Source organism: Athene noctua, chromosome 9 (genome assembly GCF_965140245.1).
Source record: "Athene noctua chromosome 9, bAthNoc1.hap1.1, whole genome shotgun sequence".
NCBI classification, from domain to species: domain Eukaryota; kingdom Metazoa; phylum Chordata; class Aves; order Strigiformes; family Strigidae; genus Athene; species Athene noctua.
The window spans coordinates 12834064-12850382 of record NC_134045.1 but is presented as its reverse complement, the minus strand read 5'-3'; the positions used below and the strand labels follow the sequence as shown (position 1 = coordinate 12850382).

At 33.4% G+C, this 16319-nt stretch overlaps 1 protein-coding gene across 8 annotated transcripts in view; it reads left to right on the top strand.

Annotated features, from left to right (window-relative positions):
• Positions 1–16319, top strand: part of PHKB (phosphorylase kinase regulatory subunit beta) — an 87522-nt gene that overhangs the window by 22196 nt on the left and 49007 nt on the right. For all 8 annotated transcript variants that reach the window (XM_074913039.1, XM_074913038.1, XM_074913044.1 and 5 more), the window contains 3 exons: positions 2221–2336; positions 9712–9775; positions 14969–15064. In XM_074913039.1, coding sequence (XP_074769140.1) covers positions 2221–2336; positions 9712–9775; positions 14969–15064 — 276 coding nt within the window. The remainder of the gene's footprint in view (positions 1–2220; positions 2337–9711; positions 9776–14968; positions 15065–16319) is intronic.

The following is a 16319-nucleotide window of genomic DNA, read 5'->3' as shown; positions in this document are numbered from 1 at the left end:
ATGTCTCTAGATAATATTTAGTATGGTGGCATTGGCAGCACTTTGGATGTGGCAATCTGCTACCCAAACATCAAATTGGATATTTCTTTCCAATTATATTATTGCACGATGTATTCAGTCTCTTTCCTTTCGTAGAGAGAGGGTTTTGAACCAGTGCTAGCATAGTGGAAGGTGCTGGCAGATGGCTGATACTTGGCAAGCTGTTTGCATGAGTATGTTTGTACACAGAACTCCTGGCTTCCGAGACACTCCCTGTATACCAGGCTGCTTGATGTCAGGCATGGCAGCTGTCAGTGAGTTACCCTCTAGTTGCATCTGTTTGCAGTTGAAAAATTAATTTAATTACATCTTTACATCCATAATAAAGAGAACAGTAAATGATTGTGCAAGTGAATAAATTTGAGAGCAGTTATCTACACATAAAACAGAGTAACGCTACTATTTGAAGTCATCCATGCTGCATGTATTCTTTATTACACCTTGCTCTGCACGTGCTTGACCAGAAGGATAAATAAGCTTAACATAGACAATCCATAATTTCTGTAAGTGCTTTAGCATTGCCTTGGTTATAGCATTTACATGCCCATAATATGAAAGATTGCTCTATGAAGATTTTTGGTTTGTAACCAGTTATCTGCTGCCTGTAAATCTGCTAACTGCAAACCCTTAGTTAGTCTCATAAAATATCTGTAACGGAGCATTTTTTTCATGTATTCTGAACATCATAAATGGTAGAAAGTCATCAGTAAGCTCATATATTTCTGTGTGATGCTTTTTGTTTCTTCACTTAGCTGATGGATCTAAAATTCATTTAATGATTGAGATATGCGAAGCCATACTCTTAATCACTGGGTGTTCTCACTTCATCCAGAGAAAGTTCATTTTAATACAACCAAATGCTAAACTACAGCAATGAATAATACTGGGCATATCTAAAACGCGGGACAGTCTGTTTCCATGAAACTACTAGCTATGAAGAGATTTAGTGCGTAGATAATTGTACATGAGCACCCTACAGTCAAATTTTAGCAGAGACAGAGAGAGAGAGAGAGAGAGAGAGAGAGAGAGAGAGAGAAGGAACTATAGAATTATATATATCACTGGTGGACTGGTATTAGCATAAAGAATGTAACTGAAATAGTAACTTTTTAAGATTTAAAAAAAAATGGCAAGAAAAAGACAAAACAGATACAGATACATTAAACAGTAATACTACAGTAATAATACAGTAGATACATTAAAATGTAATTTTCAGTAAAATATTTATGTTTTATCTCATTGCTCGTTAAAAAAAATAAATTCCCTTGATTATAGTAAAGTGGATCCTCCTGTACTTCACCAATATGGTTGTGCGATAGCCATTGCAATATTCTCTTTTCCCACAGAATCCCCTAGAATAATTTGGGTGGGAGGGGATAAAATCCCTGCTTTGGTGGATGAACCACTGTAAATCTTGTGTTTGTTGTAAATTTCCTGCAAATTCTAATCTGTGGACTCTCCGAACTGTAAAACTTATCATCAATTTGACTTTTCTACAATTGAGCAACTCAAATGTCTTTCGACAGTAAATGAGGAAAAAGTATCTGCTTAAATCTCTGCTATAGTTAAATGCACCTTAAATACCTTAAAATACCCTTAAATACCTTAGTATTCAGTTGATCCAAGAGATTTTAATTATAACAAATTGGTCTGAGTTTTATTTGTGTTTATAAAGGAGTGAGTTTGTGCATAAGTACATATTGTCTGAAGATAAGATAATATAATAAAATTTTGGCATATCAATTATCTTAAAATGAATTAAGAAGTAGCACCAAGATTTCTCTGTCCTATTCTTGTAGGATTTAATTTCTTTTGCTCTCATGTTGTTTTTAGGAGAAACCTAAAGATTGAAATGCTGCCTTTTTGGAGCTCTTCAAATATGTTTCTTGAACATAAAATCATTTTTATCCTTGCCTTTGCAGGAACTTTTGCATAAATCACATCACCTAATGTGGGACAGTTCTTAATTTTTGTGATGAAAAACTGGGTTTAAAGAGAATATCTGAACTTGGGAATATCATTTTCAGGGTGGGGTGGAGTAGGGTGGGGAGAAAAGAATGCAAGGCACAATTAGGATAGCTGAGGAAAACAACTTTGTACTTTTGAAAAAATGAACGGAAGAAAATTATGCTTTCATTTTCTTTCAGTCAGTTTCCTTCTTTCTTTATTTATTTCTTATAGGTTTCCTTCATTCAAAATCTTGTGTTTTGTGTGGAAAGAGCCTATCGGGTACCAGATTTTGGTGTCTGGGAAAGAGGAAGTAAATACAACAATGGCAGTCCAGAGCTGCATTCAAGGTAGGTGAGCAAATGTAGCTCTTTAAGTCAAAGCAAGTAAATGCGATATGAATAAAATGAATTCATGGGGTGAGTTAAAAATAATAATGCGTTAAAATACTATTTGAACTGAATTAAGGTTCTCTAAAGACTGACACGTATTTTGGGAAAATGTGAATCCTCTTTTCATCATCATATGCATGTTGAAATAACTGCATAGATGCTTAGCTATTTGAGTATTCAAATTCCAATAATTATGTGCAGCTGCATGCATATATTTCTAAAAATTGTGTTCAGATCAGTTCAGACTCTTAAGGCACATGCAGTACATTGGATTCACTAAAATGTTTAGGAATATCCTGATTTAAGATATTGATTCATGAGTCTATATTTTCTCATCTCCACTGTGATGGTAGGAAGATGCTGGACACTGTGGAGGATAGCCTAGTGCACAAGTTCTTTTCCAGTTTCTTCAGATGCTACACATAACTGGGTGTTGTGACCCCTGTCCTGTGTGACAGCTAGGAATGGTCACAAAATTTTAATATTAGTGTGGTGCGGTTCAATTCAGTGGAATTGCTCACATGCTGTCTGTCTTGAATAATCAAATCTGTAATATGACAACTTGCTTTTTCTGGTGTTGCTATTATTTTCTTCACATTTTTATTAATCATAAAAATGACTATGGCTTGGATATCTTAGGATTTTTAAAATATCATTGATCATCATAATTATCGTGGGCTTGGAAATAATACACTTGTGTTTATTCCAGTCTGTGATGCTTCCAGATGAACCTTTGTTCTCATTTCAGAATGAAATAATTTTTCTTAGTTCACATCTAGGCATGTATTTTAACCTATAGATACAATGACACGTCGTTGCAGCAAAGCACGTAATTTAGGATTGTTTTTTTCAGGGCTTTTGTAGAGCTTTAGTACCAGTATGAGAACTGAAAACTGCAATTTGCTATTATATAACCTGCTTTATTAGTTTGTTGGATTTTTTTCTTCCTCCTATGTCTTTAAAATTGTCAAATGCCAGACTACATGAGTGTTCACTTAGAATCATATACTTACTTCTGCATCTTGCCTTGTACAAATTCACAAAAGGAACACTGAAACTCCTGTGTTTCCTGTTATTTGCAGCACTCTGGTTATTCAGTGAGTGAGTTTCCTTCAGGGAAAACTGAACATCTTTTAACCAGATGGAAATGGGCATGTATTCTTGTCTTAATCTAGACTGACATTTATAGGTTGATTTTTCTAAGAGTGAAGTTTTATGAGATAGACTGAGCCAATCTAAGACATCATTGAGCTGGTACAAAAGGAAATACAAAACTTGGTCCTAATTTAAGAAGTAGATTTTGGTCAACAGAAGCAGGTATTGCCCCTATTTATCTTTCTTTGTGTGTATGTTGATACTCTACTTCACTGTAGGAAGCCAGTAGACAATTTTCCATGTTCTCGTAAATCAGAAAAAGTGGAAGAGGAACATGTGTCAAAAGGTGTGTTTAGATATTATCGAGGGAAGCTCTGAGTACACTAAAACATTCTCTATACTTTGTTATGCTCCTATTATAGTGTATGCATCTAAGAAAGCTCTAAAAAAATTTTTTTTTAAAAATTAAAGAGATGATTATAACTGATCAGGCCTAGTCATGAATGACGTATGTATGTCTTCAGCGATTAGGGACTCCAAACCAGTCACTTAAGTTTCAGTATTAAATATGCTGTACTCCTGGCCGTTGAAACTCACATTGTAAGTCAAAATTAGAAGTTAATTCTTGTCTTTTATTGAAAGAGGATTTCTTTTTAAAGAAGGTGTTATGTAATATGGAGCCCATGAATAATAACTGAAAATTATAGCCTGTGTTAGAAGATGCAGATATTTTAAGTCTTTACACAGTCTTCGTATTCTAGCTTAGTACAGTTCAAAACACTTCTAATAAATGATAAATTGCAAAACACTCTGTGGACCAGGTCTTCATTGATGTATGCAAATTGATGTCTTACTGGTTCAAAGGGAAGGTTTGTAACAGCTTTTATTATAGTGTGATCCCCTTTCCATACGGCTGAACTTCTGAAAAATTAATTTGTCCTGTAACCATTTGATCAAGCTGTTCTCCAGGCATTTGCTGAGTACCTCTGCAAAATGTCTTTGACATCTCCCAGATGTACTGTGAGAATAATGAAATTGCTGAAGTGCAGTCTTCATATGCCAAATGTAAGGCTGTAGAGCCTTGCTCAGTCTTGCTCTTCTCTGTAGTGTAGGTATTATATTGCTATAGTGCTGTCCTCCTTGTTCTGTTTTGTTTTGTCTAGTTAATAAATTACTATTGTTCTGGCATTGTTTTTTGATTTATTGTTGGTTTTTTGTTTGTTTTTTTTTTAACATCCCTTGTGGTGTTTGATATTCCAGTTGAACTGCACAGTCAACTGGAATACTTGGATGGAGGCAAGAAACTGTGAATGGGAGGAGGAATTAAGGATGTATGTGCTTTAAGGTGTGTTTTGATCAGCAGTAGCAAAGAATATGCAAATTTTAGTGTTTGCCCTCAGGTATTTTACTGAGAGGGTAAATCTAACAAAAATTACTGGGAATTACGAATGATGTTTAAATGAATTTAATAATGCTTTTTTAGGAAGCTGGAAGTGTAATTTCTTTAGTTTCTCAGCTTCCCCTGCCCAAAATGTGGATCATGGTCAAATGCTACCCATAGTATTATGATTGCGAGATGCTCTTCATAATCCATGACAAATCACAATAATAGGCAGCTACAGTAAAGTCTACAGATTGTACCTGGGGGGGTTCGGTGTGGCTTTTAAGAAGAAACCTTTCCGCTTGAAACGCAGTGAAGCACCAGAGCAGGATACTCAAGATACAGAATCTCTGTCCTTGGAGGTTTTTGAAACTTGTCTAGATGAGGCTATAGTTTACTTAAATTAGTATTGGTTATTTTATCTGGCTTCAAGTGAGATTTCATGTTGGACTAGAGGGGTTCCATATGTCCCTTCCAACCAATGACCTTATGATTGTGTAAAATTTTCAGAGAAATATTTGAAGAGGGTTTGGGTTGGGCTTTGTTTTGGGGCCATCTCCAAGTAAGCATCTTTTTCTCTGGGAATGGAGTCCAGCAGGTTAACACAGCATGTTCATAGTAGACTGCTGAGTGGAGGAAGGAACATATTTATTAAAATAGTTTTCCCTTTAATTCATACTGTTAAATCAGTCCATTTTTTCTGTTATTGTAGAGTATGAAGAATGTATTTTCTGTAGAAAGACATGAGCATAACATTTATTAGAAAGTCTCTTTTCTAATTTGCCCAACAGGAAGACCTTAATCAGTAGGAATGAAACAAGTTTCTGAAATGTGATCATAGTTCTGAAGCATGTTGTGTTGTGTGATTGTTCAGTCTTTTAAAGACATACTTGATACTGTATTGATACTGAGAAGCTGTTCTCAGACTTTTTAAAGTAACTTCTACCTGTCAGTTACTCATGAATCTTCTAGTAATCTAAGTAGCACTTTATATATGGTGAAGGCAATGCTTGATATACCATTGTAATGTGAAGAAATATTAAATGATGGGGGAAAGAAAGCAGTATTTAATATTGAGACATTTAGTATCTCATTTGCAAGTAATATTTTGGAGAGTACTGACGTTTCCAGGGGCTTTGAATAGTAGAGGTACAAGAATACTGATTAATTACAGTAAGTAGTATTGTGGAATGACTGAGTATGTAAAATAGAAATTATTTCAAGGAAAGAATCTATACTTGTCTTCATTTTTTTTCAAGCAGTATTGTCCTATGTTGTAGATAGAGTGAGTAGTTTTACAGTATCTGAATACCAGTGGTTGTTGCTGTTGAACAACTATTACTTCTCTACCTTTTTTTAGTAACTTTTTTCCTCACTCTGAAAATATCTGACTGTTGATATTAGAAGTGTTATTTGGAATGGCGCAGAAGAATATGAGATTTTAAGTGTGTGGGATTTCTATGATTTTCTTTTTCTATGTATGCAGTTTGATAATAATATTTAACTCCTATGAAAAGTTCTGTTCTGAGTCATTACACCAGTTTGTTTGAGCAATGCTAGGTGATAATTAAAATAGAGCAATTGTTAGAACAATTACATTTTTGTTTAGGTATTTGAAACAAAGCCAGAAAAATAATTATATTCACAACACTTGTGAATTCAGTTTATTCTTTCATCACATTCTCCAGTACCAAAAACTTTTCATCAGCAGATGATAACCGAACTTGGGGATTTCACCACTGTTTGATAGCAGCTGCTCTGAGCAGAACTTAGTTACCCTAATCAGCTTTCTCTTGTTGAACCAATTAGAATTAAATCCCATGACTACTATTTCTGGCAATGTTTCAGAAAGAAAGATGGAAGTTTATAAACCTGTTGGTAATAGTTAAAAAGAATGATACAGTCTGAAATCAGTGTCTAAAGTACTTCTAATATTAAAACCAACACAGGTAAAACAGTACTTAAAGTAAACAAAATCTATAACTCTGCACTGAATTTTTTTTTTCTATTTTCAATATTTTCTGTGTATTCATAATTGGATCCCATCTTTGAAATATGGACTAGTTAGTAAACATTTGAAATTTGACATTTTGTGTTTATAAATAGTACAAATCAGTCTATTTACAGTAAGGTAAAAATGCTGCATGGAGTATAGTAAAGTACAGTCCCAGTTTAGTTTTCTGACAAATTGGTTCCTATAAGGTTTCTTTAGGCTGGATAGTTCAGTTGTTTGTCTATACTATTACAACTCCTCTTACACAGAACTTGGGAATTATTGGTGATTATTTTCTGAATATTTTTTTCTAATGTAGTGTTGCTTCATTAATTTTTATAAATAAAATATATGGGGCTGTCTTGTTCAAGAAGTACATACTCCTAATTTGTTAATTTTATTATTTCCCGGCAAGCGGAGTGTGGCCCTCAGGCTCGTAAGGATGCTTTAATTTTTCACAATCATGACTATCTCTGTGCCAGCACTGTTCTCATGTTATCTGAGCACATGGATCCTATGACAAACTTATCTTTTTTGTTCCTTGGATGGCAGTACTGTGTACTTTTTATCCCAAACAAAAGATGGCAAGGAAAATGAAAGTGTGGTTGGCTGGGTAGATAATCAGTTTTAGAGAAAAAAGGATATAAACTTTTAACTCCTTTTTTTGTCCTTTTTTAAAAAAAGTGTTTCAAGGAATTGCTGTGCTAATAAATAAACTATTAAATTAATTGTTATATTCTGTTTGTCCCAGACTTTTCTTGGTTTGTAAATCTTCAAACTTTTCAAGTATCTATATATAGCAGTGTAGATGTTTGGGAGTTCTTTTTTGGTATTGTGTGTTTGTTTGGTTTTGGTTTTTTTCCAAATTTGTGTAATGTGCTCAGTTGGAAAATACTCAGTAGCTGCATCTAAATGGTTGTTAGCTGCAGACAGTGTCAACAGCTTCCTCTCCCTTAGAGGGGAAGGTTTTACGGAAAGATGAACCTTTCATTTCTTCTTTCCACTGATTTTTATCTTTCTAAGGTTGGAGGCTTTCTTCCTGCAGTGTTGATCTATGTCCTTGTACTATGTTCTGTCACTTTTGTTTACCCTTACGGTCTTTTTTTAACTCTGAATCTTTTGTCATGTCAGCCTGATTCATTGTGTTTTTTCTTCTTTCAGCCTTTTGCTATATGTCTTGAGATTTGTTAACTTTTAAAGGTTACATGGTAGACATCTATACTTGACTGTTATTTTGGAGTCTTCCTTTTCTATTGTCACATTTATTATTGTTTTTTGACTAAACGTATTTCAAATTGTCAGCTACTTGGAAAGTAGAGCTCCTATCTAAAGGAATGGGTAGTGAGGAAGAAAGATGAAACTTGATTCTGGAGGAGCTTCACATTTAGGGATAGCATATGGCGTGTCAGTAAAATCAATAAATCACTGTTGTAGTTTATATAGAAATGAAGCAGAGACAGATAAAGATGCATTGGTCAGAGACACTGTAGTTAAGGGAAGACAAAGGCATAATTCTGAGTTTTAGCGTTATGAATAAAGTTGGGAGAATAATACTAGGTTTTGTTATACTGGATGCTCTCAGTCTGTTTTACCAGATTGCCTAAGAGAATGTAAAAGGTGTCTGCTTTATTAGTTAGACTTCTGTAGTATTTCTAGTTCCTATACTTTGACATCACCACTTAGTAAGCAGTATAAAGACCTTTCCCTACTTTAGATGCTTGTATTCGATAGTAGAACTGTCAGAAATCTGGTACTGCTATGTAATAAGTTTTTTAACTCTAGCACTGTTGGGTACTAGCTCATTTAATATTTTACTTTTTGATGCCCTGTGACCTTAAAATCTAGAATTTTGGAATCAGTGTGCAAAAACTTAGCATTTTATGTGTATGTCAATGCTTTAGCTCCTTACTGCAGTAAATGGACGCATGTGAAGCTGGCCTAACTGTAATTATGTATTATTTAAAGCAATATTTCAAAATTCTGCTCTCTGTCATACTTCAAATTTCATATAAAACTGTCAAATGCATGTAGATTTCTATTAGCTTATCTTGAGCTTTTCTTCAAAAAAATAATCAAAAGTGTGTGTGCATTGAGAGGGAATGCTTTTTTTTAAAAAATACAAGGAAAGTATAGGACTACTTTTTTAATGTAAAGTCCTTGTTTTTAATGAAAAGTTGTCTTGTGTATTTTTATATGTACTGTATAGTTTTCATATGAGTAATAAATTATATTCTAGTTTATAATTTAAAAATTTTGTAATGATTAATGATTTTAGTGCTTATTGTCTTTAAACGAACTTGCTAGCTTGGAAGCTTGTTGGTAGTATTTCTGGGTCTTGTTTTCTTCATGATGGATACTATTCATGGAGTAAGTGAAATAAAAGATGTTTCACTATATGGTTGACATCACAAAATCCTCCTTTTCTGAATCCAAATTGATGACTTCTTTTATTATATCAAAAGCTAGTCAGAAATCAGTCTTCTAAAGTTTAATGCTTGAGCGCTGGGTTGAAAAATTGCACTGAAGTAAATCCTCTGTTAATACACTATTAGCAAGACCTTGAAATACATAATGCCAGATGTCTAGTAGCAAGGTGAGAGCAGAAGTGCTTTTTCCAGATGGTCTCTGATACCTGAAGACGTAAAAATGCTGAAAAGTATTTTTTTTAAAAAAAAAAAAACACCAACCCACTGCCAAACAACTGTAAGTTTGCTGCATCATCATTTTATTAAAGTAAAGGTTAAGCACAAAATTCAAATTAAGAAAAGATCATAGCTCTGAAAGCTGTCAAATGTGTTAAATTTTAGCCTGGGCTTGAATTATGACACCTCTGTTTTTTTGTTGTCGTTTTGTTTTCTCCTCAGCTCTGTAGGGCTGGCAAAAGCAGCTTTAGAAGCAATTAATGGTTTCAATCTCTTTGGAAATCAGGTAATAAAAATGTTTGTTTTCTCTCCTTTTTTTTTAGCAGTAATGATTTACACTGTGGATCAGAGGATATTTAGAAATATCTAGCACTGTTAGACTCCAGCTTTAAAAATAGATAGTTTGCAAATTAATTGCTCCTGTGCCAGCTACAAAATTTGTCTGATAAAATCATTAGTGTCCTTATTATGAAGAAATTTATTTTTTAAAAAAAAATCTGAACCAAGTGCAGCTTATTCTGAAAAACGACATAATCTTTGGTTAAGCATAATATAGTATACCTCTACCTTCAAGCCTTACCTTACTTCTGTCTTCTTCATGTGGCTTTTGATCAAGACTTTAAACAAGCTGGTTGTACATAATTCCACAGTTTTGCTGAGTTTTCATTTCAGTATGTTGCATAGTGGTAAAATCTTTTCCCATCCTTTCACATGGCTGGGATCAATTAAGAAAGCAAGCCTTTTCTTAGATTTTTGTCTCTGACTTGTATTCTCCTTCTATGTGGATCTTTTATTAGGTGTTACACCTAAAGGAGTCTATAGCTAAAATGAAAGAATACTCTTCCAAATTAATGGTCTAGAAAATGTGCAAATGGAAGAGATAAGTCATAGTCAAGCTACCAGTTCTGTTAATGAATGGAAGTGAAGGGTAGGAGTGCGGCTAAAAAGAAAGTTGGATAGCATTAATTGAGTGTGTGTAGAAATAGTTATAAAACTTGCTGGTGAGTTTTGTCTGTAAATTGTGTGGAAGGGAGAAATAGGTTAGTCACAAAGTGGTGAGCTCAGTACACTGAGTACAGCTTTCCATATTGCACTGTTTTCTTGGAATCTCTCATCCTTTTTGACTTGTAACTGATGAACCTTATTCATATGCCCAAATGTCTGTATTTCATAGAAGGGAAACATTAATTATGAATCACATTTTATCTCTTCTTAGGGTGGAGTAACATTTGAAACTTAGTTTAAAAAAATGACATGCATTTACATGAGTAGCATATTTTTATACTTAATTTTTCTGAAGATAGGCACTATATGATCCATTTGAACTTGAAGTACTGTTTGTATATATTTTGAGTAAAGTTTCTATATATTCTTGCTGGCTTCAAGGTAGGACTTTTCTTTCTTTCTTTCTCTTTCTGTAATACCAGTGCTCTCCTTTGTGTTGTAAGTCCGAGGGAGCTGACTTCCAGATTGTAATATTTGTCTGTTTTCAAATATTCCTCTGCAAGAAACTTGGTTAAATATACTGATTTGCCATAAAGAAGACAGTACAACAAAGAGAAGTTAAAAATGGTAAAATGATAAACGGTGAATAAGGGGAATTCTTAGGTGCTCTTTGTGAGAATTAATGAGTATAAGCTAGGTCAACTATAATGATGTTACTGAGAGACAGTCCAAATTCTGTTCCAAGTTCATTTCTGAACTGCTTGATTTATTAAAACATTCTCAGTTATTTGTGTCTCCATTTTTCTATTGGTAAAACAGAAAGTATAGATCAAAACAGACATGTAAAACAATTATTAGCACTGTTGGACAAAAAGTTCTTCCTTATAGCTTATTCACCTAAAAACAACTGTTAAACTAAACTTTTTAGAGCTCTTCAGATGCCTGGGATGAAAAATATAAATTACAATTTGTTTTAAATAGTAAACAACTGACACAGAAGTACAATCTACTGATGATGAAAAGGTATACCACTTACTGCTATTAAACCTTTGTCTTATGGCATAAAACAGGAGATCCTCCAGGGATTTCTGACTCTGTAGATTTAGGCATCCATTGCCATTTTTGTGGATATCTATTTGTGGTGGGGTTTGGGGGGGATTTTTTTTGTTGTTTTGGGTTTTTTTTTCATCTACATATTTGTACTGGTACTGTAGTACAATAGAGTTCTGTTTAGAGTCCACTCCTCAGGAAATGTTGATGACTGTTTGCGTATGAGTGGAGAAATATGAAAGTGTTCTTTATGCAAATACACTGTTTCCAAAAATTTTCTCTAGATTTGGCTGACTTTACATATGTTTTAAAAGCTGATGTTACACCTTAAGAACTGGGAGATAGTTAGGATCTTAAATAATGATCAGACATTTATACACACATTATCAATATTTCAGAAAAAACATCTATCTACTGTCTTTACCTTCACAACATTCTCAAGCAGCAGTAAATGTAGCTGCTGTTGGGTTTTTTTAAATTATTTTTTTACTGAATTCTGAAATAGATTAATAAATTGCTGAATCAAAACCAGTTTAAATGCTTTGAGAGTTTATTTCCAAGATATTTAGCATAAGCAGAAACCATTTTGACCTTCAGTCTGTGGCAGAGTTTGCCTTTGTGCTTAGCTCCAGCTGTGTTCCAGTAGCTTTGAGAGATCCTGCTGAGCCCCTCAAGAGAAACTTGTTTGCACCTGCAACTACACTGATGTAACCTGCATAAATCATTGCTGGGGACAACAGACTGCTCAGCCTTTCCATGCAGATTTTTCTTCTCACATAGTGGATGCTGAAAGAGACTAATAAATACAACTACGTAGTATTGTAACTGTGCTCTCACGCATGTTTGTGTTATATATCTTTGAGTATATCGTGACAGGTCAGTTTTCTTGTGCATTCGTAGATGCACACAGAGCAGACAAAATAAAGGTTGCTTATTGTTGATACTCGCATTGAACTGTTCCTTCCCTCCCTCTCTGAATTATAGAAAACATTAAAAATTAATATGTTTCTGTAAGAAATCGTACTACCATTTGTTGTGTAACAAAGCACTGCTTCAGTGATGTTCAAATATTTTTAATGCATCCTTTGCTATACTTTCTAGGTGCCAGATAAAATAAAGAACAATTATGAACTGAAAAATGATTGGCTTTTTGTTTAACCTGAATTTTACATGCTTTGATGTAAAAAGAAGTTCTTTCGTGGTTTTTAAATGCTAGTAATTTTCATCTCCATCATACCAGAAGTATTTCATTAAAAGTAGGAGTTATAAGCATAAAAATACAGTCAAGCTGTAATCTTAATATTCCCTCACTAAAAGATTTATTTACACACTGAGAAGAGAATTTTTAATATAACAGATAAGCTATTTAGTTTCTTATTATTTTGCTTTATATCCTATGCTTGCATAGGATACTTTTATTCCCAATATATTGTGCATCTCTGAAACCATAGTTATAAATCTCTGTAAGGTAGGTAATATGTATGATATTGGCATAAGAATTGTGAGCCATGCATTGATCGTAGCCAGATCCTCATATCATTGTATCGTCCTATGTAAAAGTAAAAAAAACCTGTAAAAGTGGGCTTGATTTTTTTTTTTTTTTTTTTTTTTTTTTACATTTAGGATACAGTGTGAACTGAATGCATGCAGTTCATGTTTTTACTTAATCACTTCAGAATCATCAGTACTAAAAGGACTGCACCTTATTTTATCTTGTGGGCTTGATATCATTAACCCAAACCTCTGGTTTCAGAGTATCAGAGAGTACAGATAGCTTAGAATTTGTATCATTAATGTAAGATTTCCATTTTAGCTACAATACCTTTTAGGAAAAATTACATATCAGCAAAAAAACCACATAGGAGGATGTGTGTTTACTGGCAATGTGAGTTAATGAACTAATGAATTAAGTGCATGGTGTATGCATGGATGCACTAAAATGGGTTGCTAGTGTCAAGATGAACACCATTTCAAGTTTGACCTAGTCATAGTGTCATCAATAGTTTGTGGAAAAAGTTATGCATTAAAAAAAAACAAGCCTTTGTAAGGTGTCCTTACTACAGAACTGTACAGTCTTTAGAGAAGTGAAAAATAGTTCATTTGTAAAACAAGATGCTTGTGGTTTTATGAAGTGCAAATCAGTCTGCTTTTGAATCCCCAAAGAATCCTTTACTGAAGAACATATTTTGAAACTGCATGTTCACATATGTAGACAGATTGTGTTCAGAGTTTGTAGATGAATTTAGAGATTTGTGAATAATCAAAATCTAGATTAAGAAGAAAATAGGAGAATAACAAATCATCAAAGTAAATGTGATTATTTATGTGAATTCTTATCTCAGTTCTATTCAGTATATCTTGCTAGAATGATTAAGAGAACAGAGAGATTATTTTCCATGAGGACAGTGGAAAAACATGTTTTGTTTAGTCTAGCAAAGCAAAAGCTGAGTATTTGTATAATAGCTATGCATAATTAGAGTGTGAGTAAAGAGTAGAAAGAAAAAATGTCTGTTTGTAAAGCCAAATGAATGGATGCTAGTACTGGCACAAGAAGAAGGATGGTTAGCTAGTTATGTAGAAATTTAGTTGGAAAATGAAGTTTTTAATAATTAAAGCAGGTAGGTTCTGGAACAGCCTTCCTAAAAGAATAGTATACCAAAGAAACTGACTTCTTTTTAGGAGAAATTTTGTGAATTTATGAGAACTTAGGTTATGGTATTTAAGACAGTAACAGAACGAATTCAGTGTTGACTGTGTCTTCCAGTGGTATAGTGATACTGAGATTCATTATCAATTATAACATATATGAAGATATCCATTCATTATCAACCTGGATTGAGTTTCCAAGAAATTGCCTGCTGATACCTTGAAATGCTGTTGATTCTGTTTAAACAGTATTTCAGCTATGGGAATTTTTCTGTTTCAGGAAGTACCAAAAAGCTGACAGCGATATACTGTGAAATTACAGAATTTCACTAGGAAATGGGTTTTGCTAGGAGTAGGTGCTGATGGCATTGACTATACAGTAGCTGAAAAGCAGGTCACTTGTATTTGCTATAGAAGTCCTTTTCCAAAGCAGTACCTCAGGTGAATATCCAGTTATTTATATTCTAAGTGACTTCTAATGAAATATGCAACATCACTGTTTGGAACATTTCCTGCAGTCACAGGGAGGGAGAACTACTTTTTTGCTTGTCCTTAATACAGTCATTGTTTTTCAAGAATTAATGGTAGAGTTCATAGCTTGAATGAATCATATAATTCATAATCATGGGTAGATAAAACCATCAAATTTTGGTTATATATAAATACGTTTGAAAACTCAAAATGTTTTCAACTTGATGATGAGGTACATTTTCTGATGAAAATTACGAGCTACCAGACTATTGCAACATAACCTAAATAAAACAAACTAGTTAGTTTCACCAGGATATGCTAACCTTTCTTCCCTTCCCCTTAAATAAATGTGATGTTCTTTTTACAGGGCTGCTCTTGGTCTGTTATATTTGTGGATTTTGATGCCCATAACCGTAACAGACAGACTCTTTGTTCATTGCTACCTCGAGAGTCAAGGTCTCATGTAAGTAATTAAATGTAATTCACCTCAACAGAGTATGGAGAAAATAAATAGGTATGAACATAATTCATAGTTCTCTGATGACCATTGTGTTCTGCTTAATAAAGATAAGAATTTGCTGGGAAGATGTTAAGTTTTTGCTTCTTAAATGTCACTGCGGTGTAGTTGTTTCTCTGAAGTGTAATTACAATGGCATTCTTTCTTTTATGAATATTTAGGTTAAAATGGTAGGTTGTTGGTAGCTTTCTAAACAATTTTTAAAATTTAAAATAATAATGTTCTGCGGTAACTTAAGTAAGATTTGCAGTCGTGGTGATTGTTTTTCTTTTGGCCTAGTTTCAACTATACATTCAGTGCCTGCATTATTGAAGCACTTTATTTTAGCTTTAATTCATTATTTTGTCTAGAAAAGAAGCCTTTCAAGTTGGCTTTTTGTAAATTGCTGAATATGGAAGATTTCTTATTATAATCTACTGTTTACAAACAAGTAACCTCAGTGAGTAAATGTGACATAAGTATAGATTCATTTTTTTAAAATCTGCTTCAGCAGTACCATCAAGGTAAATTTGGTTTTGAAAGTCAGTAATTTAAAATGAGTGATAATGGAGTTCTACTTCTTTTTTGTTCATTCTGGAACATAATAGCTTTTTTGTTCATGAAACAGACTATTAATTTTCAACATTAATAGTTTACTCATTGTGTAGAAGAATTATAGCAGAGTTGTAATACTGGGTAATTAAAATAAAAGGCACTGTCAGCTGCTTTTTTATAGTCTAATGGTCTTCTAGAACTATTTTGCTGTTTATTATTTGCTGGAGACTTGAAATATTCCAACAGAAGCTAGTTTCATAAGTTACTTATGCTATAGAAACAATCTTGGTGTCCTTTTTCTTCCTTTTATGAGTTCATGATAATGATACTGGCAAAAAATTGTATTATTTTAAATGGTTGAATATCTTAGATATATCAGCAGAAAGGAATAACAAAACAGTGCATGACACAAAAAAGTAGTTTTAACCTTACAGAAACACCAGAATTAGAACTTATCCGTAGTAGTGATGACCAGTTAGTAGTTTTTCTTGTGTTTTTAATTCATAACATTTGCACATGGTTCTTGAGTAATGTTACTCATATTTTTTCCTGAAATTGTCCCCTTATTACCTTATTTGTAAATCAGATAATCTTTTTTTTACAGCACCTGAAGAATACTTTTGAAAAAGCTTTTTTGAAATGATGATTTAATCATAGTTACTTTTTA